The following is a 27,048-nucleotide window of genomic DNA, read 5'->3' on the forward strand; positions in this document are numbered from 1 at the left end:
GGAGACACAGAATCGGAAGCAGGCTCCAGGCTCTGAGCCATCAGCCCAGAGCCCGACGCGGGGCTCGAACTCACGGACTGCGAGATCGTGACCTGAGCCGAAGTCGGACGCTTAACTGACTGAGCCACCTAGGCGCCCCATCATCCCTCTCTTTCTGACTCTGTCAGCTTTCGTCGGGGCCTGGCCCTTGGCTCTGTCCTTTTGTCTCTCCTTCACGTGGAGATTGGGGGATCTGGAACCAGCAGGACTCGGTTCACACCCAGTCCCAACGCTGCTGTTTATGGGCACCTGGCCTTGACCAGGTTTCTTAACTCCTCTGAGCCTAACCTGAAAAAAAAAAAAAAAAGAATCAGCCGTGCAAGCATTAACTGAGATACTGCCCTTGGCGCTGTGCCAGATGCTTGGTGAGTGCTTGCACCTGTGGTTGTGGTACATGTTCTTGTTTTAAAACTGTAACTGGGTCATGCCCCTTTTTTTCTCCAAAGCATGGTGGCTGGCAGTGGTCTGCAGAGTACGTAGGCCCTTGAGTCCTCCCTGATTGGCCTCCTCCCTTCTCCCCACGCTGTCTGCTCTGGCACCCTGCAGTTCCTGTCCTTGCCCGTCATGCTGTGCCCTCTCACATCTCTGAGGCCCCGTCACCTACGGTACCTGGAGTCCCCTTTCCTACCTGGGCTGATGCATCCTTCAGGCCTGCTGGGGGTGCCTTCCACCACAGACTCTCCCGGCCCCTCAGTAGGAATGCCTGCCTCATCCTCTCTGGTGCCCTGTAGCACGCAGCCTCCATCTGACTTCACTGTATTCCGTTTCACGTCCCAGGCAATTGTCTCCTCCTCGGAGTTGTCAGTGTCTTAAGCCAGAGTCTAAATTTAATCCCTTGAGTGGATTTATTATGTGCTTTGCACATAATAGTGACTCAACATGTGGGTTACATGAGCAACATGTGCTTCAGAATCGTGACCTTCGGAGGCTCTGTGTATGATGTGGGTGCATCCTGCTGCCTGCCTGTGTGTTGGGGCAGATGAGGAGGGACAGTGAGCACAACCACAGGTGCTCCTGCCTCCTCCCTGGATATTGCTCATCCATCACAGTGCTCCTTTCACAGTGCTCCTCCTTGCTGAGTTAGAACGTGGCCTCAAAATCCTTCTCCGGAAAGGGGCGCCTGGGGGACTCAGTCAGCTGAGCCTCTGACTTCGGCTTAGGTCATGACCTCGTGGTTCATGGGGTCAAACAGGGCATCGGGCTCTGTGCTGACAGCTCGGAGCCTGGAGCTTCGGATTCTGTGTCTCCCTCTCTCTCTGCCCCTCCCCCACTTATGTGTGCGCTCGCGCTCTCCCCCCCCAAAAAAATAAATAAATAAAAACATTAAAAAAAATCCTTGTGAGGAATGCTCGCCTCTGTCACAGCCCATCTATCCTTTCAAGGACAGGTGACAACTGGTTCTCCCTGACCCGTACTATGGAAAAATCTTGTCAACTTCTTAGCAATGATTGCTTTGCTTATTTATTCATTATAAAAAGCATGTTTAAACAAAAAAGGACTTAGCTCCTTTAAGAGATCTTGGGAGGCAAGATGAAAGGTTTAAAAATTTTGTCAGGGGATGCCTGGGTGGCTCAGTCAGTTAAGTGTCTGACTTCGGTTCAGGTCATGATCTCACGGTTGGTGAGTTCGAGCCCCGCGTCGGGCTCTGTGCTGACAGCTCTGAGCCTGGAGCCTGCTTCAGATTCTGTGTCTTCTCCCTCTCTCTCTGGCCCTACCCTGCTTATGCTCTGTGTCTCTCTCTCTCACGAATAAATAAACACTTAAAAAAATTTAAAAATTTTGTCAGGAGGCACTGAGTGGGTTCAAATGTGTGTCTTCATCGAGCCTGAGGTGCTCCTTCAACAGCCTTGGAAGGAGAAAGTGAGGAAGACGGTGGTCAGCTTAACACTCCCTGACAGAGAAAGGAACGGCCACGAGAAAATGTGGTGGGTACAAACCTGTATCCACTTGAGGGAGCAGACAGGATAGTAGAGGTCAAGCTAGAGAAAGAAAGATAGACATTTCCATGCAAACCAGAGCAGGAAGTTTGGAATGGGAGTTTTCAGGAAGACACGGGAGTGTTATGAAGCAGTTTCCATTGTCTCATTGACAAAAGCCAACAAGTGACAAAAGGGCTTTTCATGCTTATTTGATATCCCAGAGAACCACTTGAAGCAGGCGGAGGAAGTTTCTGGAAACCACTGACAAGCTTCAAACACCTTAGGAAAAGCAGTTTGGTGAGGTGGACTCATTCACCTAACCTGCAGATGACCAGGTGAGAGGATGTTGTGGTCTCCATTTGACAGGTGGGGGCTCAAGGCTGGGTGAAGGTCATATAACTAGGAATTGGAGAAGCCGGAATTTGAACCCCATCTGGTTCTGAAGTCTGAGTCTTTTCCCTACACAGGTGCACAGGGCCATATCTAAATGTTTATGTCATCTTGTTCTCCACTGGCACGGAAGTCTGTTAGAGACTGGTGAGTGAATAGTCTATGTTTTGTTGAGATGGTATTTATTAAGAGTGAGGAGTCTGTATCTAGCTTCATTTTTGTGTGTGTGGATGCCTAATTGTACCAGCACCATTTGTTGAAAAGACTATCTTTGTTCCATTGTATTGCCTTTGCTCCTTTGTCAAAGATCAGTGGACTATATTTATGGGGGACTATTTCTGGGTTCTCCATTGTGTTCCACTGATCTTTCTTTCACCTTCCATTCATCTTTCTTTCATTGTCTCTTCTTTCACCACAATCACACTGTCTTGATTACAGCTTTATAGTAAGCTTTATATATTTATATATATGGATACTATAAAGCTTTAAGTAGCTTTGTAGTAAGTCTTGAAGTTAGTGTCATTCCTCCAAATTTGTTCTCCTTTAATCTCGTTTTGGCTATTCTGGGTCTTTTGCCTCTCCCTCTAAACTTGGGAATCAGTGTTGCTATTCACAAAATAACTTGTTGGGATTTTGATTGGGATTGCATTGAACCAAAAGATCGTATTGGGAAGAACTGACATCTGTACAATATTGAGTCGTTGTCTTTTTTATTTTATTGAAGAAATTTTTTTAATGTTTATTTTTGAGAGAGAGAGACAGAGTGTGAATGGGGGAGGAGCAGAGAAAGAGAGGGAGACACAGACTTGGAAACAGGCTCCAGGCTCTGAGCTGCCAGTACAGAGCCCGATTCGGGGCTCGAACTTGGGAATGGCCAGATCATGACTTAGGCAGAAGTCGGATGCTTAACCAACTGAGCCACCTAGGTGCTCCCCCCCCCTGCCTTTTTAATGTTTATTAACATCTGAAGTAGGCTCTGAGCTGATAGTAGAGAGACCCATGCAGGGCTCGAACTCATGAACCGCGAGATCATGACCTGAGCCGAAGTTGGCACTTAACCGACTGAACCACCCAGGCACCGAACAATATTGAGTTGTCTTATCCATGAATGTAGAATGTCTCATTATTAGTTCTTTGATTCTGTTTGTCATAGTTTTATAATTTTCCTCATAGATCTTGTGCATATTTTGTTAGCTTTATACCTAAGTATTTCATTTTGGGGGGTGCTGATGTCAATGGTATTGTGTTTTTAATTTCAAATTCCACTTGTTCATTGCTGGTATATAGGAAAGCAATTGGCTTTTGTATATTAGCTTTCTATCCTGGAACCTTGTTGTAAACCAACGTTTACAGCCCTGTCTTTCTATCGGTTAGGCCTCGTTGCAGCTATCCCTACTACTTGAGGTGCCCTGAGCATGGCCTTGGACTTGTAGGGCTCTGTGCCTCTTCTCACAGGTTATGCTGCCTGTAGTGCCCTTGCCTGTTGTCTCTGCCTGTTGAAACCTTACCCACGGATCCAGAACCCAAGCTGTCTGAATTCCCTGGGGATGCTCTCCCAACACCCCTCTGCAGAATTGCCTCTCTCCTCTGGGTCCTGGTGATGCGTTGGCTCCCGTCTGGACTCTGGCACCTTTCGTGCCCCGGCCTGTATTGGAGCAGCTTGTTTATTAGCACTCCTTCCTCTGCAGGCTGCCACCTCCCAAGGGCAAGAACGGGGATTTACGCATCGGCCTCTGAGGGCCTAGGACAGACAGCACTGTTCATGCATTCAGGAACTCAGCCACGGGTAGTCGAATGCAGTTTGAGCATGCTGAGTTGCCATGAAGCCGGGCCACTGGGAGGTAGTAGCCTTAGGGACCTCACTGTCTTAACTTGTTTGGGAAACCTTGGAGTGTTCACAGAATAGAATCCATTACTGACATTTCTTTGTGGTGCACATCGCCTGTCGCTCAGGGGGCAGGGAAATTAAATCCATGCAGTGAGGCTGGCCTTTAACTAGTAACGTCCTCTTGACTGTTGTCACCACTGCACAGCCTTCTGCGATGTCCAGTCTCTGCTCAGGCCCTCGATGGGAGAGAGCCCGAGGGATGCTGATCACATTTTCTTTTAAAACCACAGGTGTGTGGCTTCCACTTTCTAACTCTTGGAACTTGCTGGCTTCAGGGTCTCAGAAGTGATGCCCTGAGGCTGGCTCTGCAGTGCCTGTCAGTCCCCAGGATCCATCCTTTGTCCTTGCTGAGCTGGCTGTAGTCTCTCTCCCTGCGCCCTGACACCACTCTGTCCTCCTGGTTCCTCTTGACTAGATATACTTTTCTGATCAAAAGCTGCTGGTTTCCAGAAGGCCGATTCTGTTTTTAAAAAGAGTTGATTTGGAGGACAATTTATTTTAGGTCTGTTGAATTTGATTGGACTTCACCTTCATTGTTATGTATCCTTAGCAGCTTAAGATTAGTTTTGGGAAAAAACAAAACAAAACAAAACAAAAACCCCCGAACAACAACCAGTTCAATCTATTTTGTGACAACCTGTGTGACTAATTAATGCTCTGCAGCACACTGTGAAATTTGCAAGGCACCACACAAACGCCAAATCATCACACATTCCCTGTTTGAAACTGTCTTAGCAAATTGAACATCTGTATTACGGTAATACACTGCATTAGTAAATGGAACATCCTTTATTGATTCACCTTGTTAAGCGGGAAAATAATCCTTATGGCTTTATAAACCTCCTGTAAGTTCTAGTAGGTGCCATTTTGAACATGACTTTAATTGAATAAATGAAGCCGGGTGTCAAGCATTTAATTGGCCCTTCTCTCGCAGCTGGCTCAATCAGTTTTGGAACGATTGTTGATGATGTAACTCAACAATGATATGACACTGACATAGTGGCTTAGATGCTCTTGGTCTTTGGGGAGGAGGGGCTGGTTGGGCAGAGTTCATGCTTAATAACTGACTAACGTCACTGTAACTTGGTCTTCATAGAGTTTTCTACTTAAGTTCTTCAAAGAGCAGAGAGCCATAGGGAAGAAGGTGGTAGCAGCTTAACCTGATTGGCCCACAAAATTGGTTTCAAAGTCATGAACCTTATATGAATGTTCGAGTGTCTTTTGTTTTCTATTCCATGTCATTTTCCTCCACATCTTCAGCTAAAAAGATCTGACTGGGAAGGTGCATTGTTTTACTGTGTGGCTTCTGGACCCCTCAGGGTTGAGAAACTGGCTTAAAAATGGCAATTTGGGGTGCCTGGGTGGCTCAGTCAGTTAAGTGTCTGGCTCTTGATTTCCGCTCAGGTCATGAACTTGCAGTTTGTGAGATCAAACCCCATGTCAGCCTCTGTGCTGATGGCATGGTGCCTGCTTGGGATTCTCTCTTCTCTCTCTCTCTCTCTCTCTCTCTCTCTCTCTGCCCCTTCCCTGCTCATGCTCTCCCTCTCCCTCTCTCTTAAATAAATAAACATGAAAAAAAGTTTTTAAAAAATGGCAATTTAATAAAAGGGGGTATAAAAAAGATATCAGAGGGGAAATTGTGTGGTACATCCAGACAGTGGAATATTATGTAGTGCTAAAAAGATTTTTGAGATCTCTAGCCATGAGAAGACAAGAAAGGAATCTTAAAGGCATGTTACTATGTGAAAGGAGCCAGTCTGAAAAGGGTTGCATACTGTAGGGTTCTAACTATATTACATTCTGGAAAAGACAAAAGTATAGAGACAGTAAAAAAAAAAAAAAAAAATCACTGTGCGGATGTGTGGGCATGGGGTGCCTGGGAAGTCTGTGCACCTTCCTCTCAATTTTGCTATGAACCCAATAAAACTGCTGTAAAGAATGCTCTTAATTAAAAAATAAAAAAACACAGGGGTGCGTGGATGGCTCAGTCGGTTAAGTGATGGACTCTTGATCTCAGCTCACGGCATGATCTCACTGTTCATGGTATTGAGCCCCGAGTCAGGCTCTGTGCTGAAAGCACAGAGCTTGCTTGGGATTCTCTCTCTCTGTCTCTCTCTCTCTCTCTGTCTCTCCCTCCCTCCCCCTCTGTGCTGTCTCTCTTGCATGCACTCTGTCTCTCAAAATAAATTTAAAAAATTAAAAAAATAATAAATAGAAAATAAAACAACAACAACCAAAAAACAATCAAAGGAACTTTGGTGTTTAAGTGGAATCCTTAAACAAGGAAAGGAGGGTTGCCCAGCAGGGGGGCAAGAGGCAGAGGCCATGACTGGATTTGCCTTTGGAGTGACCACTCAGTAGGATGGATCAGCGGGGGACATTGAGGCAGGGTGTCAGGTGAGGTACTGTCATGGTCTTCTGTGCATGGTGGCCTGGACCCTGCTGGCATCTGGGGCTGGGTAGGAGGGCATGGGGCCCATCACGAGGTGGCAGGTGGAACTGATTTGGTGCAGCAGCATGGAGTGGGGGAGGAGGAAGGCGTCTATTAGCTGTCACTTGGCCCTGTGCTGGGTGTTTCCGTCCGATCCTCATCAGAACTTGTCAGCCACCTCAGGTGATCAGTTTGGGCAACTCTGATGATTTTGGGGCTCAGTGAGGTTGAGGTGTTCCAAGGTCACCCTTAGAGTAAGTAGCAGGGCCCATGTCCGAACATGGAGTGGGCAGAATCCACAAGCTTCAGGGGCTGTGTAGCCTGGGGTGGGGTGGGGCAGGAGTGGTTGGAGGAGAGATGTCTCTTCCTTCTGCAGATCCAGCCCCAGAGCCTCCTTATTCAAAGGCACCCCCGCCACCCCATATTCTAACAGCTGACTCATTTCTGGCCTCTGGGAGAGAGCACTGTCCTTGGAGTCCAGTGGCCCAAGGGTGGACCCACCTCAGACCCCCCCCCCCCCCCCCCCCCCCCCAGCTTGCTGCCTTCAGGTTACTTTACCTCTGAGAGCATTGGTGTCCTCAGAAAAACGCAGGTGACAGTTTCACTGTGAGAAGGGGAAAAAAAAAATCATGGAAAAAAAGCCGGGGCCAAGCCCGGTGCTGAGGACAATGAGAAGATGGTGTGTTTGATGGCCTTCCATAATGTTGGATTTGACTAAGTGGGGAGTTCTGAGTTGCAGCCCATAATTGGACCTTGAAGGAAAAAAAAATGTAATTCTTGGCCATCGAATTTGTGAGCAGTGTGGTGTGTAGCGTGTTTTGCCCAGTAGCATTGGGACACATATATCTCGTTTTGGAGCCGGCAACGGGCCATCTGTGAAGATCTCTGTGAAGTCCCCTTCAGGTGAGAGGGGTCACTCTGTCCTGCTCAGTGCTGTCAGAGAACACAGTTCTAGAGCTATCGCCCGCGTTACCCACACATCCTCCTCCTTTGCGCCTCTCTGGAGGTCGCATGATGTTGAAACCGCCTTTCTGGTGGCCTCGTGGCCGTGTGCACATCATCATTTTCTCTTGGCTTTCTCTTTAGTTGTGGCTGTTTACATACAGGAGGCCTGGTGGGCCACCGAAGATGTGCTGCGAACCTCTGATCCTGCCCGAGAAGGTCTGATGAAGGTGAGGGCATGTAAGTTTACATGGATATTGCAAAACAGGTTTCAAGTCACTGTGCTTATTATCGTGTTAATAATCGAAAGCAGTCTCCCTTTGTGGATTAGTCTCCTAGGGCGGAAACAACTGGAATGTATGGTCTCACAGTCCCCTGAGGCTACAAGCCTGAGGGCCACGGAGAGAATCTGTTCCACGCCTCTGTCCTAGCTGTTGGTGGCCTCAAGTGTTCCTGGACTTACAGACGGTCATCTTCCCTTGGTGTGGGTCTGTGTCTGTCCAGGTCCCTCCTTTCTATATGGACACCAGCCATATTGGATCGGGGCCCACCCTAATGACCTTGTCTTTTTTTTTTTAACATTTTTTTTTTAATGTTTATTCATTTTTTTTTTTGAGAGGGAGAGACAGAGAGGGAGCAGGGAAGGGGCAGAGAGGAGACACAGAATCCAAAGCAGGCTCCAGGCTCTGAGCTGTCAGCACAAAGCCCAATGTGGGGCTTGAACCCACGAACCACGAGATCATGACAGCCGAAGTCGGATGCTTAACCGACTGGGCCTCCCAGGCGCCCTCCCCCTACCCCATGGCCTCATCATCTTAACTTGATCATCTGGAGACCCTATTTCCAAATAAATCACATTTGCAAGTTAGGACTGCAACATCTTTTCAATCTGGAATATCCTGCCGGTAAAAAAAAAGAGTAATAAATGGTCGTGTGCAACAGACATCTGGCTATTGGCAAATCTCTCTTATCTTCCTTAGTGGCCCCTTTTGTCTTAGTTTTAAAACTTTAATCTAAACGATCTCTCTAGTGTGTAGGAGAGTTCTGTGTATTGCATCCAAGTGCTGTCTATTGGTGCTTACCGTGAGTCAGACATTGTGTTAGGTACTCACCTGTGTGTTACCTCAGACTCTGTGGGGATAATCTACTTTTAGAATCTTAAAGGTTTTGGTTTTGCAGATGAACACATTGAGGCTGAGCCACACAGCTAGTAAGTGATTTAACCAGACATAAACTCTAGTCTCTTTGAGATCGGGCATGGAGGTCTTTGACGGGCTCTGGTTTTCTAGAGCAGTTGTAAAGCCAAAACCTAGGATGGCAAGGGTAAGGGCAGGTGCCCCAGCAGCTCATCGGAGTCCCTGTGGCAATCTCTCCACTGAAGTTTGGCTCGGGCAGAAGCTGAGGAAAAAGGTAGTAACTAGTGAAGAATTTAGACTGTTTATGTCACGTCTGCCTGTTTTCATTTGATTGGCACACTTGTCTTCATTCCGTAGGTGCTTCTTGGCAGTCTTGAAATGGTGGATGTGTCCACAGTCCACGTGATCTCCTTCATTGGGTCCTGTAAATACTAAATGAATTATCAGTATTCTTTCAGGTTTGGTTTAGAAAATGAGCAGATAAATGTGTACTCTAAATTGCACCCTTTCAAAGTATATAATTGAGTGATTTTCAGTATTTGCACAGAGTTGGACATCAGTCACCATTACTTGATTCCAGAATGTTTTCATCACCCCAAAAGGAAACCCCTTACCCATCAGCAGTCACCCCTCATTTCTCTCTTTCCCCAGCCCCTGGCAACGAATCTGCTTTTTGCCTCTACGGATTTGTCCATTCTGGACATTTCACATCCATGGAATCATACACTAGGTAGTCAGTCTTTTGTGTCTGGCTGCTCTCACAGAGCATGAAGTCTTCAAGGTTATTCCACACGGTAGCACGTGTCAGACCTCATTCCTTTTTGTGGCTCAGTATTATCCCACTGCATGGATAGACCATGTTTGGTCATCCATTTATCTGTTGGTAGACATTTGAGTTGTTTCAGTTTTTTTGGCCATTTTGAATAATGCCACTATGAACATCTGGGTGCAAGTTTTTGCGAGGACATATATTTTCAGTCATCTTGGGTATGGACCTAGGAGTGGAACTGCTGGTAAGCGGGACCACCTTACATTCCCACTGGCAACGTCTGAGGGTGTCCATCTTCCCATGTGTCCCTGATACTTGTTACTGTCTTTTTTTTTTTTTTAATGTTATCTATCCTACCCAGTGTGAAGTGGTATCTCATTGTAGTCTCGATCTGTATGTCTCTGGCTAAGGATGTTAAACATTTTTTCATGTACTTGTTGGCCATTCATATATCCTCTCTGGGAAAATGTCTATTGAAATCCTTGGCCCCCTTTTTATTTAAAAAAATTTTTTTTTAATGTTTATTTGTTTTTGAGAGACAGAGACATGGCACGAGTGGGGGAGGGGCAGAGAGAGAGGGAGACACAGAATCCGAAGCAGGGTCCGAGCTCCGAGCTGTCAGCACAGAGCCCGACGCGGGGCTCGAACCCACGAGCTGTGAGATCATGACCTGAGCCGAAGTCGGACACTCAGCTGACTGAGCCACCCAGGTGCCCCTCCTTGGCCCCCTTTTTAATTGGTTGGTTGGCTTTTTACTGTTCAGTTGTAAACACTTTTTCATATATTCTGGGCACAAGTCCTTATTGCATACATTGCAGATACGATTTGCAAATACTGTTTCCCAGCCTGTGAGTTGCCTTTTTCATGCCTGCCCCCCTCCCCAGCTTTATTGAGGTACATCTGACATAAACGTTGTGTAAGTTTGAGGTGTACAACGTGTTGATATGATACGCATACATATTGCAACATGATTCTCACCATGGCGTTAGCTAATGCCTGCATTCCATTACATAACTGCCATTTTTTGGTGATGAGAACATTTACGATCTATTCTCTTAGCAACTTTAATATAATACAGTATTATTAGCTATATATGTTATCATGCTGTGTACTAGATTCCCAGAACTTATTCATCGTACAATTGGAAGTTTGTACCTTTTGACCAACATCTTCTCTTTTCTCCCACCTCTAGCCCCTGGTCACCGCCATTGTATTCTCTGTTCCTAGGAGTTCGGCTTTTTCGGATTCCACATGCACGTGAGATCATGCAATGTTTGTCTTTGTCAGACTTCTATCACTTAGCATAATGCCCTCTGGTTACACCCAAATTGTACACAGCAGGATTTTTCAGGTCTGGTTTTAACTGACTGAAAAGATAGTGTTTTGAAAAGGGTCCCACCGCCCCCCCCCCCCCCCAAACTGGCAAGTGGCTTGAGATTCAGCAAATGTGTGTGGGGGACCCAGTGGGGTGGCCTGGTGTACCCGTTTGTGTTTCTATGCTGGTCCCTTTCCACAGGTGGGCCAATGGTATTTAGTGGCGGGGTGTTCTGAATGCCAGGAGGAGTCTGATTTGCTCTTTAAATCATTTTTTTTTTTTGTTTTCGAGAACAAGAGTGGTCACTTCTTCCATGTGTCAATTCTTCTGTGTTTAGATGAAGAAAACCCCAAATTTTCTGAAAATGTGGCCTATGTTGTGAACAGAAAGAAGCTTGGATGTTACTTGCACTTAATGAACGATGTTGTAAAGATCTAGCTGTCCCCAACTGTCTGTGGATAGTTTCCCTTTCCATTTGTAGAACTTCAGGTCTTGACATTTATCTATTTTTTTCTTTTAATCACATTTTGTTTCTTAGCCAGCTCTTCTTTGTAAATTACCAAAAAAAAAAAAAAAAGGTTAATGTTCTTTCTGTGAACATAATTAGTGGTCCTAATTGAGGGATTAGAATTGGATCTCAGTTTTGTATTTTCAGAAACGTTTCTAAGTCAGAATCACATGTCACCCATTTTTTTCCCCCTGTAATGAAATTGGATGAATTAAGTGCCTTTTCTTTTTCTCCTTTTTCTCCTGCCAGTTTTTGATTGGATATTTCCCTTCTGCCAGATGCAATCTGCTTTTCTCTTCTGGCTTTCCTCTGAACTTTTTGGCTTTGTAAGTTGAAAAATACAACCTCCCACATCACCCCACTCAGGTTTTGCGTGACCAGCTAGTTATTCTTAAAGTCTGAACTTGATTTGGCCTGCTACTGTCTGAGATACAAAGTTGGGGTGGCTTCTCAGAGTTAAGCTGGTGTGGTTTTCACAAAGCTTTTCTCATTTAAGATTTGGCTCCAGATGAGGGTGAACTATTTTACATTCTGGACCAATTAATAAGTTTATTGGCACTGAACACTTTGTGCCATTTGCTAGGGTGCTGCAAGCTGCCTTGTTTTTATTATCAGAACACTTGCAAACAAGTGTTTTTTTCCCCTCCCCTCCCCCCAAAACAAGTGTTTTAAGGCCCACTTAGACAATCTTCTCCCTTGACCGCTGGAGGAAACGGAGGCTCAAAGAGGTTGGGTGTTGCTAAAGAGCTCCCCACAAATCTAGGCTGTAAAGTCAGTATCATAGATGACGACGATGATGGTGATGATGGTGATGATGGTGATGATGGTGATGATGATAAAACTTTAAGGGGTAAAGTATTCAATATAAAACTAAGCATAGATACTTATGTGAAACTTTCCCAAAGTCTTAGTTCTTTTTCTTTTTTTAAATGTTTATTTATTTTGAGAGAGAGAAAGTGCGCACAAGTGGGGGAGGGGTAGAGAGAGAGAGAGGGAGACAGGGAATCCCTCTGCAACTGTCAGCACAGAGCTGGAGTCGGGGCTCGAACTCATGAAACCGTGAGATCATGACCTGAGCCGAAATCAAGACTTGGGTGCTTAACTGAGCTGCCTAGGTGCCCCTGCCAAGTCTTAGCTCTAACGCATGAAGATGCAGAAAGGAACCATGAGCTGGGCTATAGCAGGTGCACTGGCCTGGGACTCAGAAGCTCTGGCCTATTTTGAGCTTGCCTGTCTCTGGCAGAGCCCTCATTCAGCTGTCATAAGTCCTCTTTGGAATGAGGCAGGGAAATCAATACATGTAGTCACTTACCCTCTTTGAGTTTCAATTTCCTTACCTATGAATCAGGACCTTCCTGGCGTGTGGTGACAATGGAATGGGAGCTTGTGGGTGGAAGTCACGGCCCAGTTAATGGCATTGCTGATCTCGTGGTGACGCATAGGACGGGGTGACCAATACCCACACACGTAGACTACCACATAGCGGTCTTGTCAGAGTGCAGTGCTTTCTGTTCATCGATAGTCGATTGGGTTCATCCCGAGTGTTTGCTGGTGGTTGCCTGGAGGACTGCAGTTAGGACTCTGACCGTATCCGGACTCAGTCTCACAGACTGGGATCGATTAGCTATGTCTGCCGTGGGTGTAGGAGTGGGACGCCTCTGTTTATGCCACGTATTTGCCACCTGTGGGCTATACAAATGCAGAAAATTTTAACAGGCAGAGGAGTGTAAAGTCATTTTGACTTGTTAATGCTAAAACTCTGTGTGGGCCTGACCTTGACCACACACAAATGCCTCACTTGTGACATTGCGATGGGCAAGAAGTGGTTTCATGTTATTGCCTTAGAACAAGATGAGCCAAGGGGGCGCCTGGGTGGCGCAGTCGGTTAAGCGTTCGACTTCAGCCAGGTCACGATCTCGCGGTCCGTGAGTTCGAGCCCCGCGTCAGGCTCTGGGCTGATGGCTCGGAGCCTGGAGCCTGTTTCCGATTCTGTGTCTCCCTCTCTCTCTGCCCCTCCCCCGTTCATGCTCTGTCTCTCTCTGTCCCAAAAAAAAAAAAAAAACGTAAAAAAAAAAATTAAAAAAAAAAAAAAAAAAAAAAAAAGAACAAGATGAGCCACAAGATGAGCCTTGACTCCCAGTAAGTCTCTGAGATTGGGACTCTAGTGTGTGCTCCAAATCTATCACATCACAAGCCATTGAAAGTCGTCCGCTTTTGGTGTAGCCATTGATCTTCCCCAATTCTTTATCCTCCTTCTGAGGGTCAGAATTCTGGGGCGGTTGTTAAAAATGGAGGGTGGGATGATTTCCAGACATGTCTAGTCAAACTGCTGAAATGGCTTGCCTGGCCCCCTCCAGAGGTAACTTCCTGTTTTGTTGACCAGCAAAGGATCGTTCTCTCTTTCTATTTACATTCCACGTCTGTGGCCCTGGGGACCCAGGAGGCCCCTCTGGCACTGCCCCTCACTCCTGGAGGCCGATGGGTGCGAAAGGTCAGGGTTGTGAAAACCTCTGTGAGAAATTATGATTCACAGTTTGGCTCCTGAGCACGGAAGGAATCCTGTAATGATGGCGCACACACCTGGCCCCGAAGCGTGGGTTGATTCCAAGTGCAAAATTTATCGCGTGTGATTTTCCTCTCTCACTTGCTTGTTCTTTCTTTCTTTTCTCCTCCCCCCCCCCCCCCCACCTCAAAGGTTCAGTCATTCGGGGAAAGGATTGTGCTTTTCATTCTCAACGTCGTTATTTTTGGAAGATTGGAGAGAAATTTGGATGATGGGGACATGTTTTTTTTACCTCACCCTGTGAAGGAGCAAGCGAAAATTCTGTGGCGGGATGGAGCAGCTGTTGGGTTTTACACAACCAAAAGGAAAGGTAAGGGACACGTGGCCCTCGGGGTGAGGGAGGCTCTCGATGTCTGCCTGCTGCGGAGGACCCCCCCTTAGCACAAGTGTTCCTTGGAGAGAATCTTCTGGCACAGGAAGTGTTGCTAATTCAGCTGTCCTGTAAATAAACCCAAGGTATGGATTTCATTTTCTCAATTCTCAGTCTACTGGCAAATAGGGTGAAAAGTGTGTCCTTTTGATTCGCAGGCATTGCCATGTCCCTCATAAAATGCTTATTGCTGTTAATGGTGTAAAATGACTTTGCAAGCACAGTGCTCTTCATTTCTTTTCTTTAATGTTACCAATTAGCTGTCAGGAAAAATACCATTGCTAACAGCTGACATGTGGCGAAAAAAACACACTGGATGCCAAGATTTATAGACATTACCTCAGAAGAGGGGGAGGTCGGCCATGATAATAAGGTTAGGGTAAAATACTGGGACTTATTTTTTAGGGGCTGTGACAAGAAGTGAGTGTGATACTAGGACCATTTTGCCTCAGGGATTTCTCTCGTCTTTAAAGTTGCTTTCTTTAATAGTTTCTTGAATATTTAAAGGCTGTCAACATCTCTAATCCAAATGGTCCCAGCTCTCTTCTTTAGTTCTTATTGAGTTCTAAATTTTAGCAAGAATGAAGTTTCCCAGGGAACCACCACAGAGGTGCTGTTCTCTTGAGTTAAGTGTTTTTCTCAGGGGATCGAAAGGCTGATTGTGGTATTGAGCTACATTCATATTGTGTGTTTGATCCACCTGTCCAGGATGGAGTAAATCTGCATTTCTCCCTTTTTTCCCCCCATCTCAGTGTGAGATGACCAGTTTCCCATGCAAACAACTCCTTTAGTTAATTATTTGTCAAGGTCAGTCATACACACTTAAGCACCTGTGTCTTTCCGCTCCTTTGCTCACCATAGCCATTTACTCTTGGATTTCAGTGCACCATTTTGCTTTTCCAAGTGGCTCTGTTCTTTAGTCATTTATTTTTGATAGACCAAGGGATCCAGAGAATAATTAAAATGGAAGGGAAACTTTTTGTAATTAATTCCTCTTTCACTTTCTAAACATTTTTTTTAACATTTATTTATTTTTGAGAGACAGGGCGAGACAGAGCATGAGCAGGAGAGGGGCAAAGAGAGAAGCGGGGGGGACACAGAATCTGATGTAGGCTCCAGGCTCTGAGCTGTCAGCACGGAGCCTGATGCGGGGCTCGAACCCATGGACTGTGAGATCATGACCTGAGCCGAAGTCGGACGCTTAACCAACTGAGCCACCCAGGTGCCCCCCTCTTTCATTTTCTAATAAATGGCTGGTCTTAAATCTGTCACAGTATCATTTGTGCCATAGACATCCTACTCATAGTGAAAATGGTTAACAGATCCCACCTTGATGTGTGAGAACCACAGCAATGGGGGGAAAGGAGTGTGTGACCTTCTCTCTCCAGCGCCTTCTGTTGCACCTTGTAGCAGCGATAAACCAGGGCGTCGTTTTGTGAGGATGAAGTACAGGTTGGTTGTGGCTGCCTCGTTCTTCCCAAAGCAGACCCAGACCTCAGAGTGAAGGGGAGGACCTTAAGATGTCAAGATGAGTTCGATGATCAGACTAAGGTGCTTGGATTTCTGCTTCCTCTTCATTTTTGATGAATTCCACGAATTTGGTGGAAAGTTCTCTGAAGCTGCTTCCTGGGTCATGTTGTTTTCATCCATGAACTGATCTTTTAAGTGGCAATTGACTTTTAGCTACTCAACAATTTATTGCGTTTGGGAAGTACCAAACCAGTATAAAATCAAATAAAGAAAATACAGACTTCTGGTATACATTGCCAATTAAAACTTTTTCTTTTTTAATTTTTTATATTAATCAGCAGAAAAGTTTCATTTCTTTTAAGGACAAACAAACCACATCCAAGGCCTTAACTTACAGACACAAACCAAAGTAGCCATTTAAAACATTAGTTATTGAGGTACAATACCTACACTGGGGGAGAATGCTTCGCCATCTGAAGCTTATATCACACTTTGGTTGATCGACAACTGAACTCTGCTGGTGTTTGGGTGTGGATGAGGGTAAGAGGGTATCTGCAAAACCAAAGGAGAACAGCTGTGTTCCACAAGTACTGAAATATTTTAGACTGCATTGTGGGGACAGGTTTCACGCTGAACGGAAGAGAGGTGATAAAAGCTATGTCCCTCCCCTAGGGCATCAGGCTGTCTTGCAGAGTGCCACAGCAGAAAAGCGGACCTCCCCTTGCTTATGCTCAGTGAATTCTCTGCAGACCTTCGCAGCTGGTTTACCGGAAAAGGCATTCGTCCATCAAGTTCATAGAGATGGCCATCCACCATGAAAATTCACTTTGTAATCTCGCTGACATTGGCCTTCCTGTGCCATGGCATCATGGACTGCCTCAATGGCCTCATTCTGCTCAAAGCATTTGGTTCTGTCTTCAGGAGACAGCTTCTCTGTTTCAGAAAGAAACTGTTTCAGGACTGACCCTTCTCAAACTCCAGTTTGCCTTGGTTATTGGCCACTGAATGTATAAGTCTGATGGTACCGCAGGGGTTCCTGATGGTCTGCTTCATGAAGTACACCTTAGATCTTTTTTTTTTTTTTTAATAACTGCCGTTGCTTGATTAGCTTAGTTTTAGAGAGAGAATAAAACTATTTCTGTTAGAATAATTATATAGATACTGCCCGCAGCAATGTATGAGAGTCATTAAATATTTTAGTCCATTTCTTTAACCGGGCCATTTGCTTATTATTGAGCTTCATGGTTTCTCCACATGTTATAGATGTAAGTTCTTTATCAGATAATGTATTGGAAAACATTTTCATTTTGGCACAACAGTATTTTTCAAAGAGCAAATGTTTTAATAGTTTGATGAAGTCTGTCTTATCAGTTTACCACTTTTCATTATTATTCAGTTCAAATATTTTCTAGTTTACGTTGTCATTTTTATGAGTTGTTTTAAAGTGGTTTTTAATTTCCAGATATTTGGGGGCTATTCCAGATGTTTTATTTATGTATTTATGTATGTATGTATGTATGTATGTATGTATGTATGTATTTATTTATTGGTTTCTAATTGAATTGTTGCAGTATGAGAATGTAGTCCGTTACATTTTAATATTCTAAAAACTATTGAGAGTTGTGTAATGGCCCAGTATATGGTCTATATTGGTAGACATTCCCTGTGGACTTGAAGGAATGTGTGTATTCTGCAGGTATTGGTTTAGTGTTCTGGAAATGTCAGTTGGGTTAAGGTGATTGATAATATCATTCAGATTTTCTGCACTGTTACTGATATTTTTTGTCTAGTTCTACCAATTTCAGAGTTTGTTGAAGACTTTATGATTATGAACTAATCTTTTTCTCATTTTAGTTCTATCAGTTTTTACTTTATGTGTTTTGAAGCTTTGTTATGAGTCAAATCTATATTTATAATTGTTCTACCCATCTGATGTATTGACCATCTTATTGTTTTGAAGTTCCCATTGTCTTCACTAATATCTATTATAAAGTCTATTTTGTTTGATATTAATATATAGCCACTTCATTTTTATTATAGTTACTGTTTGCATGGAATACATTCTTTGTAGCTTTTTATGTTTAGTCTGTTTATGTCTTTATTATTTGAAGCATATATTTTATTGACAGCATACAATTGACTCTTTGGTTTGAAATCTAGTCTTAAAAGTGCCCCAGTGCTTTTGGGACACCTGGATAGCTCAGTCAGTTAAGGGTCCCACTCTTGATTTCGGCTCAGGTCATGATCCTGGGTCGTGGGATGGAGGCCCACATCTGGCTCTATGCTGAGCATGGAACCTGCTTGAGGTTCTCTCTCCCTCTCCCATTGCCCCTGCCTGCTAATGCGCGAATGCGCTTTCTCTCTTTCATCTAAGAAAAATAATGTCTATGTTTTGATTGGGATGTTAGTCCGTTTACATTTATTTATTGATTTGGTTGTACTGAGGCCTTTTGCAGTTTGTTTTGTGTTTTCTGTTTTTTTTTTGTTCCTCTGTCCCTCCTTTATATCTTCTTTTATTTTAATCAGATGTTTTTTAGTATTTCATGTTAATTTCTCTGTTGGCTTTCTAGTTCTATATTTTTGCATTTTAAATTTTTTAGATGTTGCTCCAGGATTACATCTACGTCTTAAACTTTTCCCAATTTACTTAGAGTTAATATTGAATTACTTCAGGTAAAATATAGAAATCTTGCAACGGTGTATTTTCGTTTACCCCTCATTTTATTTACATAGAGTATTGTTATATATTAGATGTGTTTATTTTATAAACCTATCAATGTTGATTAATAGTTCTTAATAAAGTAGTTATATCTTTTAGAGATTAAAAAATAAAAGAAAAATATAGTTAAAATAGTTACTCACATACTTACCTTTAGGAAAAATTTTTTTAACATTTATTTATTTTTGAGAGAGACAGACAAAGTGTGAGTGGGGGAGGGGCAGAGAAAGAGGGAGGGAGACACAGAATCCAAAGCAGGCTCCAGGCTCTGAGCTGTCAGCACAGAGCCTGATGTGGGGCTCGACCCACGAACCGCAAGATCATGACCTGAGCTGAAGTCGGACGCCCAGCCGATGGAGCCACGCAGGTGCCCCATTTAGAAAAATGTTTTTAATATAGGTCCCAGTTGCCATCCAGTGTCATTTTTCCCACAAGCTAAAGTACTTCTTTTAGAATTTGTTGTAGTGCAGTTCTGTTGGCAACAAAAAAACAGTCTTTGTTTACTGAAAATATATTTTGTTTCATGGGCATATTTGAAGGATAGTTTAGCTGGATATAGAATTATTAATGAAAGCTTTTTTTTTCCTTCAGTGCTTTTAATATGTTTTTCCAGTCTCTTCTGGCTTTCATAGTTTCTGGTGAGAAGTCATCCAGTTATTTATTGTTATTCCCTCATACATAACATAGTTCTTCTCTGACTGCTTTTTTTGTAGTTTGACAGTGGTATATCTAGGAATGATTTTATTTTTGTTTATATTTTTGGGGGTTTGTTGAGTTCCTTGAATCTTTAATTTTTCACCATCTTTGGAAGTTTTTGGCCATTATTTCTTCAATTTGTTTTTTATGCTGCTTTCATTCTTCCTTTCCTGGGGTTCTAGTTGTATGTATGTGAGGTCCTTTATGATGTCTTATAAGTTGTGTCTTAGAGGTTTTGTTTATTTTTCTTCAAACATTTTTCTCTCTTTGTTGGGTAATTTCTATTGGTATATATTCAAGTTCATCTGCTGTCTCCAATTTGTTGTTGAGCCATTGAAAATTTTTAGTTATACTTTTAACTCTAGAATTTATATATTATTTTGTAGTTGCCATTTCTCTGTTGAGATTTTCTATATATTTCCCTTTAATTTTTTGAATTATTTTAATTATTTGAATATATTTGTAAAGCTGTTTTGAGGCCTTTGCAAAATCCAACATCTAGGTCTATTTAAAGTGAGTTATATTGACTGCCTTTTTTTTTTTTTTTTTTTGTCCTGAGTATGGGTCACACTTTCCTGTTTTCTTCATGTTGAATAATTTTTAGTTGAAAATTAGATGTTGCAGCTATAGTATACCAACATTATAGCTATTGTGTGCGTGTGTTTTCTCAGGATTTTTAGATTTTTGACCTAGTAGTCATTCAATTTGCCTGGATTCAAACAATAGACTTTGTCTCCTTTGTGATGTGCAGCTGCTAACATCTGTTTGTTTGACTTCCTGTGGCTGTTTCTTTAGCCTAGCCCTGTAGGGATCTTCCCTGTGGCTGCAGATTCGGTGGTCAAAGATTTGGATTTAGCTTACCTCTCCTGAGGGTTTGTTGTTGTTGTTTTTTGCTTTTTTTTGTTGTTGTTGGTATTTCGTTGTTGTTGTTGTTGTTGTTGTTGTTTTTCCTGCTCCTGTTGGTTTGGGGCTCTGTACTTTCACTGTTCAAGCCCATTTGGCTCCAGCTCTCTGCCACTTGAGCTGCCTCAGTTGAGGAATGTTTATGGTTGAGAAAAGCATCAAACTCACAGATGATTTAATCCTGTGTAGTTCCTTTTTTTTGAAAGTGGATATCTTTCTGGTCTTTTGACTTTTTTCTTGTTGGGTTCCCTGGGGGCTCCTTCGCTTATGTGTAGGTCAGCTATAAGCCAAGGATTTGGGCAGTTGCTCAGAATTTGAGTCTAGCTCATTCTGTCGTTCTCCTGCTGCTAGGTCTTTCCCTTTAAATTCCCAACTGCTTTCAGGGGCACCTGGGTGGCTCAGTCGGTTAAGCGGCTGCCTATGGCTCAGGTCATGATCTCACTGTTCATGGGTTTGAGCCCTGCATCAGGCTCTCTGCTGTCAGCACACAGCCTGCTTCAGATCCTCTGTCCCCTTCTCTCTCTCCTCCTCCCCCGCTCCTACTCTCTGTCTCTCTCAAAAAATAAACATTAAAAAAAATAATAAAATAAATTCCCAACTGCTTTCCTAATTCCAAATCTGATCTCTGACACTTTAGCTGGTAGCATTTCAGCTTTTCCCACCAATGTTTTCTGTAGCATTGGGGGTTGAGTTACTCATGGCCAGGAAGCTGCAAACTCATAGGTCTTCCCTATCCCAGTCACAATTTCCTGAAATTAAATTTTCCTCTGGCCCCTATGTGCTTTTGGGTGCCCTGTGGTATCTTTCAATGATTTCTTAAATACATTTCTTAAACAGTTATTACATGTGGGGATTTGCATGAGCATTTCATTCCACCACCGTTATCTGCTGGGGACTCTGTTCAGGTATGGATCATAGAATTTTTTTTCCTATCTTTCCCATGTCTTTCTATAATCTGAGAGAGGGATTTATTTTGATAAATTAAGAAATGATTGATACCAGCAGCATCCAAGTAGGCCAAAAAACCTCATAATTCAGAAAGGGAATAGATCTATTTTATTGTGCTTTATTATTTGCACACGTGATTTACGAAAAATCACTGGCAGATACATGTGGAGTAGCAGACTACAGGAGGAGTTTGTAGTCACAAGTTCAGAACGGTTGTTTTGTCAGTCTCGGCTTTGTCTTCGGTGCTTGTCGTGTGGCATTATGTATGGTTTTTGTGTTGGTGCTTAGGGTATGGGCATAGCACATGGCATCCTTCTCAACTTTGTACTGCTACAATGTCTCTTCATGAGATTCGATCCTTTGGATTCAGAATATCTGTTAATTTAGCTCAAACTGGGCTTCAGTGTATAATTTCATTCTGAGAGGAAGAGAAAGCGTGCAGATTCATTGCATCAGTTGGATCACAGGGGCCAGGGTTCACCTATTTAAGCATCTGACTTTGGTTAAGCATCTGACTTCGGCTCAGGTCACGATCTTGAGGTTTGTGGGTTCCAGCCCCGCGTTGGGCTCTGTGCTGACAGCTCAGAGCCTGGAGCCTGCTTCGGATTCTGTATCTCCCTCTCTCTCTGCACCCCACCCCCCACTCTCTGTCTCTCTGTCTCTCTGTCTCTCTGTCTCTGTCTCTGTTTCTCTCCAAAATAAATGAACATTAAAAAAAAGTATGCATTGTTTCTAGGCACATTCTTGGCACATACTTTTAAGTATTTAAAAAATTTATCAGACAATAAAATTGACCCTTTTTTTGGCTTTACAGTTCTATGAATTTTGACTTATGTATAGATTCATGTAACTACAACCATAATTCAAATACAGAATGGGACGGCTGGGTGGCGCAGTCGGTTAAGCATATGACTCTTGATTTTGGCTCAGGTCATGATCTCACAGTTGTGACATTGAGCCCTGCGTTACACTCCATGCTGAGTATGAAGCCTGCTTACGATTCTCTCCCTCCCTCTCCCTCTGCCCCTCCCCTGCTTGTACCCTCCCGCTGTCTCTCTCTCTCTCTCTCTCTCTCTCTCTCAAAAAGAAAAAAAATACAGAATAAAATCCACCATCCCTCAAAACCTCTTTCATGTTATCCCTAGTCATCAGCTACCCTCCCTGCCACCACAGGAAATCCCAGCAACCACTGCTTTGTTCTCCATCACTATAGTATTGTCTTTTCTAGAATGTCACATAATGGAATCATATAGTTTATAAAATTTTGAGACTGTTTTCACTCAGCATAATGGCTTTGAGATTCATCCAAGTCCATGTGTAGATCAGTAGTTTGTGCCTCTGTATTGCTGAGGAGCACATTCAGCTTGAAACAAGTGCCTTTGTACAGACCGAATGAGATCTTATCAGGTAGACCTCTCTTTGGGACCATTTTCTTTACAGGCTGGTTTGAATTTCTCCCTTCATTTGGCTGTTCAGTGATTGCCTTTCTTAAGAAATATTGACACTTCAGCCATTTCACTATTTTATGTCAAAATTCTCCCCCAGCCCCAGATAATCAAAACTAATGAGGTTTTACTTTAACTTCTGTTCTCAAACCACTAGTCCACAAGACTGTTAGCATTCAAGGGAAGAAAATACCAGACTGTAAGTGGAGAGCTGGCCAATTTAAGGCTGAGCTGGGAAGTATTTTGCTTTTGTATAAAAATCTGAAAAGAACAGCTTTATATTTCAGATTCCTGAAAGCCCGACGCTAATGCAAATCATAAAACCAGGAGCGGCACTTAAAAGCATTAAATTAGGTGATTTGCAATCCAGACAGGCATGGGGGACGGCAGCGATGCCACGAAGTGGCCTCGGCTGCCCTGCTCCTCGCAGGGGGGCAGGGGGGTGGGGCTTTTTCCCTTCCCCCTCCCCCAGACGCCCAGTGCCCCAGGCACCTCCTGCGGGGTTGTGTCATCAGGCAGGACCCCCTCGTGCCATCTTCTGGACTTCGGCGGAATCATAAGTAGCCAAAGTGGCGTGCGTGGCGAGAGCGTGGTGTTGGTCCAGGTAGTGACGCTGCTGCCCGATGAGACACGGGCTGCTGTTGTGAGGAATGGGGGTCCCCTCGTGCGCCTGAAGATGGGGTGTTGGAGTCTGCAGGGAAGAGCACGGGACACAGCCTGCCTTCTCATGCTGGGATGTGTATCAGCGGCTGCTGCACGTTTATCCTTGCAAACAGCTTCCTTCACACACTTAACGTCTCCTGCTTCCTCTTTTTAACTTTTTAAAATTTATTTGTTTAGAGAGAGAGGAGGGGCAGAGAGAGAGAGAGAGAGAGAGAGAGAGAGAGAGAGAGAATCCCAAGCAAGCTCCACACTGTCAGTGCAGAGCCCGTTGTGGGGCTCAAACTCATGAACCGTGAGATCATGACCTTTACCAAAATCAAGAGTTGGACGCTTAACTGAGTCACCTCGGCCCCCCTCCTTCTTCCTCGTAACCTTGACTTGAGTTTGCCATGATGCCCACTGGGCCTCTTCCTGTACTGCCTTAAAGGGCCAAGATCTATTGTAGTCCTAGTTTTACTTTATTTTAAGTTCCCTCAAAAGAATCAGATTGGTCCAGCTGGCCTGTGGATTGGTTTCTTGTGGACCATGGGTCCACCTCTCCTCTCAACTGACTGTGGATGGGTGGACTGGCTTTCGTGGTCTAGATATGGCCACCTAGCCTTCGTTCCTTAACTGAGGCTGGGGCAGGGGCCGTTTTAAAGGACTGTGGGTTGGGTAGACACCCATCATAATCCATCCTGTTTATGAAGGCTTAGTCTGGCCTGGATACTTCCGGTCAAGACCACCAGGCAGCCCTCCATTACTGCACAGAGGATCGTGCGTAACAGATGGCGTGCTCCAGCACCCGGTTTGCGCTGCTCATCTGTTATGGGCTCCAGGAACCCTCAGGCTCCGTCCAAGACCTGCTGCATCAGAAACCCGGATGGTGGAGTGGGGCCCAGCAGTCTGTCTTAACAAGCCCTCCAAGTGATCCCATCGACCCTCTGAGGTTTTAGAACCACTCATCCAAGGCATGCATTCTCAGTGGGTTGGTATTGCCCCCAACAAGCTAAACCATTCTTTCTTGGGGAGCAAAAGAATCATAGCTAATACAATGGTCTGTGGCTCTCCAAACCTCAACCCAACAAAGCCTTATTCCTTGGTATTTAATTTGGTGGGTGGGGGGGGGGGGTTGGCGATTAGGAGGAAATGTCTCTGAAGGCTCATTAGATTGGTGATAATGAGAAAATATTCGATCAACGCTGCTTGAGGGTGTATACCTACGAGAGGAACTGCTAGCTGTAGGTGAGTCATGCCCTCCGCTTCCCCACGGGGCACATAGCTGTCTTCCAGAATGGCTGTACGCATGTATGCCGTCACCTGCAAAAAGTTTTTGTTTCTTCACGTCTTTATCAGCATTGGTATTGTCCAGGTTTGTTGTGGTTGCTGATCCTGTGGCTACAAAATATCATCTTATTTTAAAGCCTATTTTCTGATTGTTGTTCGTAGATAGAAATGCCACCTCCATCTGACGTGTTGGTCTTACGTCCGCTGACCTTGCGAAACTTTCCCTCTTAGTTTTATAATTTCTCGGTAGTTTCTTTTGCTTTTATCATTTTTCTGTATTTTATGCCATATGGAATGGATAATGTGCAGGGTCCAGCGTAATGTTGAACTGGAGTGGTTCTTTCTCCTGTAATCTATAAAGGAGGCGAATTACTGATACAGATTTTTTTTAAGTTTATTTATCTATTTTTTTATTTAAAAATTTATTTATTTTGAGAGAGAGAGAGGGAGACAGAGTGGGGGAGGGGCAGAGAGAGAGAGAGAGAGAAGGAGCGAGAATCCCAAGCAGGCTCTGCACTGTCAGTGAAAAGCCAGACATGGGGCTCGAACTCATGAACTGTGAGATCATGGCCTGAGCCAAAGTTGGATGCTTAACCAGCTGAGCTACCCAGGTGCTCCGGATACAGATTTTCTTATGTTTAACAGGACAGACCTGGGCAGATGCTTCATAGCCCCCACAAATGCTACTTTGCAAAAGGAAATGCACCAAGAGCAGCATTGCTTTTGGCCAGGCACTTGGTTATTTTGTGCCTTGCGGCCCCACATCATTACTTTCCTGGTGCCCAGATCTCAGTTCTCAAAAACAGCCGGCAGTGGGGATACGCTGTGACTGTTGTCTTGCCACCTGCCTGTTATATCTTCCTTCTGACAAATCTCTCTCTTTGAAGCAGATACAGTTTCTTCCATTACTTTCTGGCTGCCTGTTGCTATCATTTGCCCATGGTGCACCATCTGTGAATTCTGTCTTAGGTATTCCAAGAATTCACTCCTGTCTTTGTGAAGTAACCCTCCTGGTCTTTTTTCTGTGTTTTGTTGGGTGTGTATTTTTAGTGGACAGTCTGTTGGCTTCACATCGTTCAGTCTGTTAGGTTTTGTCTCCTTCTCTCAGAGGTATCTTCTTCAGGTCCTCCCAGGCTGTTGAAGGTAAAGTCATCATTATGTGCAGTGTTAGTTCATGCCCCTTGGTCATGGTTTCATCATAGATACCTTACCGGTCATGCATATCTTCAGGAACAGCCAGGGTGGTGAGCAGAGAATCCAGCCCCTTATAGCGATCAAAGTTAACTTTGTGTACCCTGTTGAATTCAGTTTGTTAATACTGGGTTAAGCTTTTTTATTTTATGTTCAAGAATTACTGTTATTTTTCCTATCCTTGGCCATTCTTTCTTTTTCCTTAAAAAGTTGTACTATACTCATAGATGAGGCTGGAGAATATTCTCTCTTTGTTCTCTGGAAGGCTTTCCTCTGGAAGGTTGGTAAGAAGTTCTACCAACCTAAGACAGAAGTTAAAGCCACCTGGCCTGGTGTGTTCAGTGTGGGAGAGGTTGAAACTTCTGATTCCATGTTTTCAATGCTCATAGGACAGGTTAGTTTATCTGGTTTCTTTCTTTTTTTTTTTTTTAGTCAGTTTTGGTGGGTTGTTTTATCCTAGGAATTTGTCCTTTTCCTCTCTTTTTAAGTTTATTGGCATAGTTATTGTATTCTCTTACCTTCGAAATTTCTGCCACATCCATAGTGATATCTTTAATTCCTGATGTGCTTTATGTATGGGGTATTCATTTTTTCTTACTTTAGCAACTCTTTTTTTTTTTAATAGTTCGTGTTATATTTTTGTGTTCTATTTTATAAATTTCTATCCTCCTTGTCTCCTTCCCTTTATTTTCTTTGGGTCTCTCTTCTCTTCTCTTCTAACCTTTTAAATTCTGATGCTTGGCTTGTTAATTTTCATCTTTTCTTGTTTTTTTTTTTTCCTGTCAGCATTTATGGTTAAAATAATCTCATCCTACTGCCATTTTAGCCAATTGGGTTGGCCATTCTTTTTTTTTTTTTTTTTTTTTTAAGTTTACTTATTTATTTTGAGAGAGAGAGAGCATGAATGGGGTAGGGACAGAGAGAGAGGGAGAGAGAATTCCAAGCAGGCTTCATGCTGTCAGCGTAGAGCCCACCATGGGGCTTGAACCCATGAAATGTGAGATCATGACCTGAAGCGAGATCGAGAGTCTGAAGCCCAGCCGACTAAGGCACCTGGTCGTCCCTGGGTTGGTCATTCTGACTGGTTTGTGCTTTACCATAGTTTTTTTGTTTGTCTTGTTTTGTTTTGTTACTCCCACCATTTACTATGAATTGTGGACTCAATGGATCTGTTCCCATGACCTTTTTTTTCAGGACCAGTTATCCTCAGGTAAAAGACCTTTCTGGATATTTAAACTTGCCTGAGAGAGAGCATCTTTATTCCAATTTTGAACAGTGCCCATCTGGAATATGCTTTACTCTTCTAAGTGTTGTTAGGTATAGACAACTTGTGTAGCCATTGAAGGCAGTTTTGGACATGGAGCAGCCAGAAGGAAGGAAGGGGACACCAGAGGTCTTGGTTCTTGACTCTGTTCTGCCATCAGTTACTTTGGTGGTGTGGGTTGGTCTGAATTTGCTGTGGGATCAATAGACTCTT

General features: G+C 43.8%; 1 protein-coding gene across 1 annotated transcript in view; it reads left to right on the forward strand.

Moving 5' to 3' along the window:
• The window catches only part of LOC125910254 (protein FAM169B-like), a 90,901-nt gene that overhangs the window by 41,349 nt on the left and 22,504 nt on the right, over positions 1-27,048 (forward strand). Inside the window, exons 4-5 of the mRNA XM_049614036.1 lie at positions 7,754-7,839; positions 14,033-14,210. Of these exons, the coding sequence (XP_049469993.1) occupies positions 7,754-7,839; positions 14,033-14,210 (264 nt within the window). The remainder of the gene's footprint in view (positions 1-7,753; positions 7,840-14,032; positions 14,211-27,048) is intronic.

This window comes from Panthera uncia (assembly GCF_023721935.1).
Source record: "Panthera uncia isolate 11264 chromosome B3 unlocalized genomic scaffold, Puncia_PCG_1.0 HiC_scaffold_1, whole genome shotgun sequence".
Lineage (NCBI taxonomy): Eukaryota > Metazoa > Chordata > Mammalia > Carnivora > Felidae > Panthera > Panthera uncia.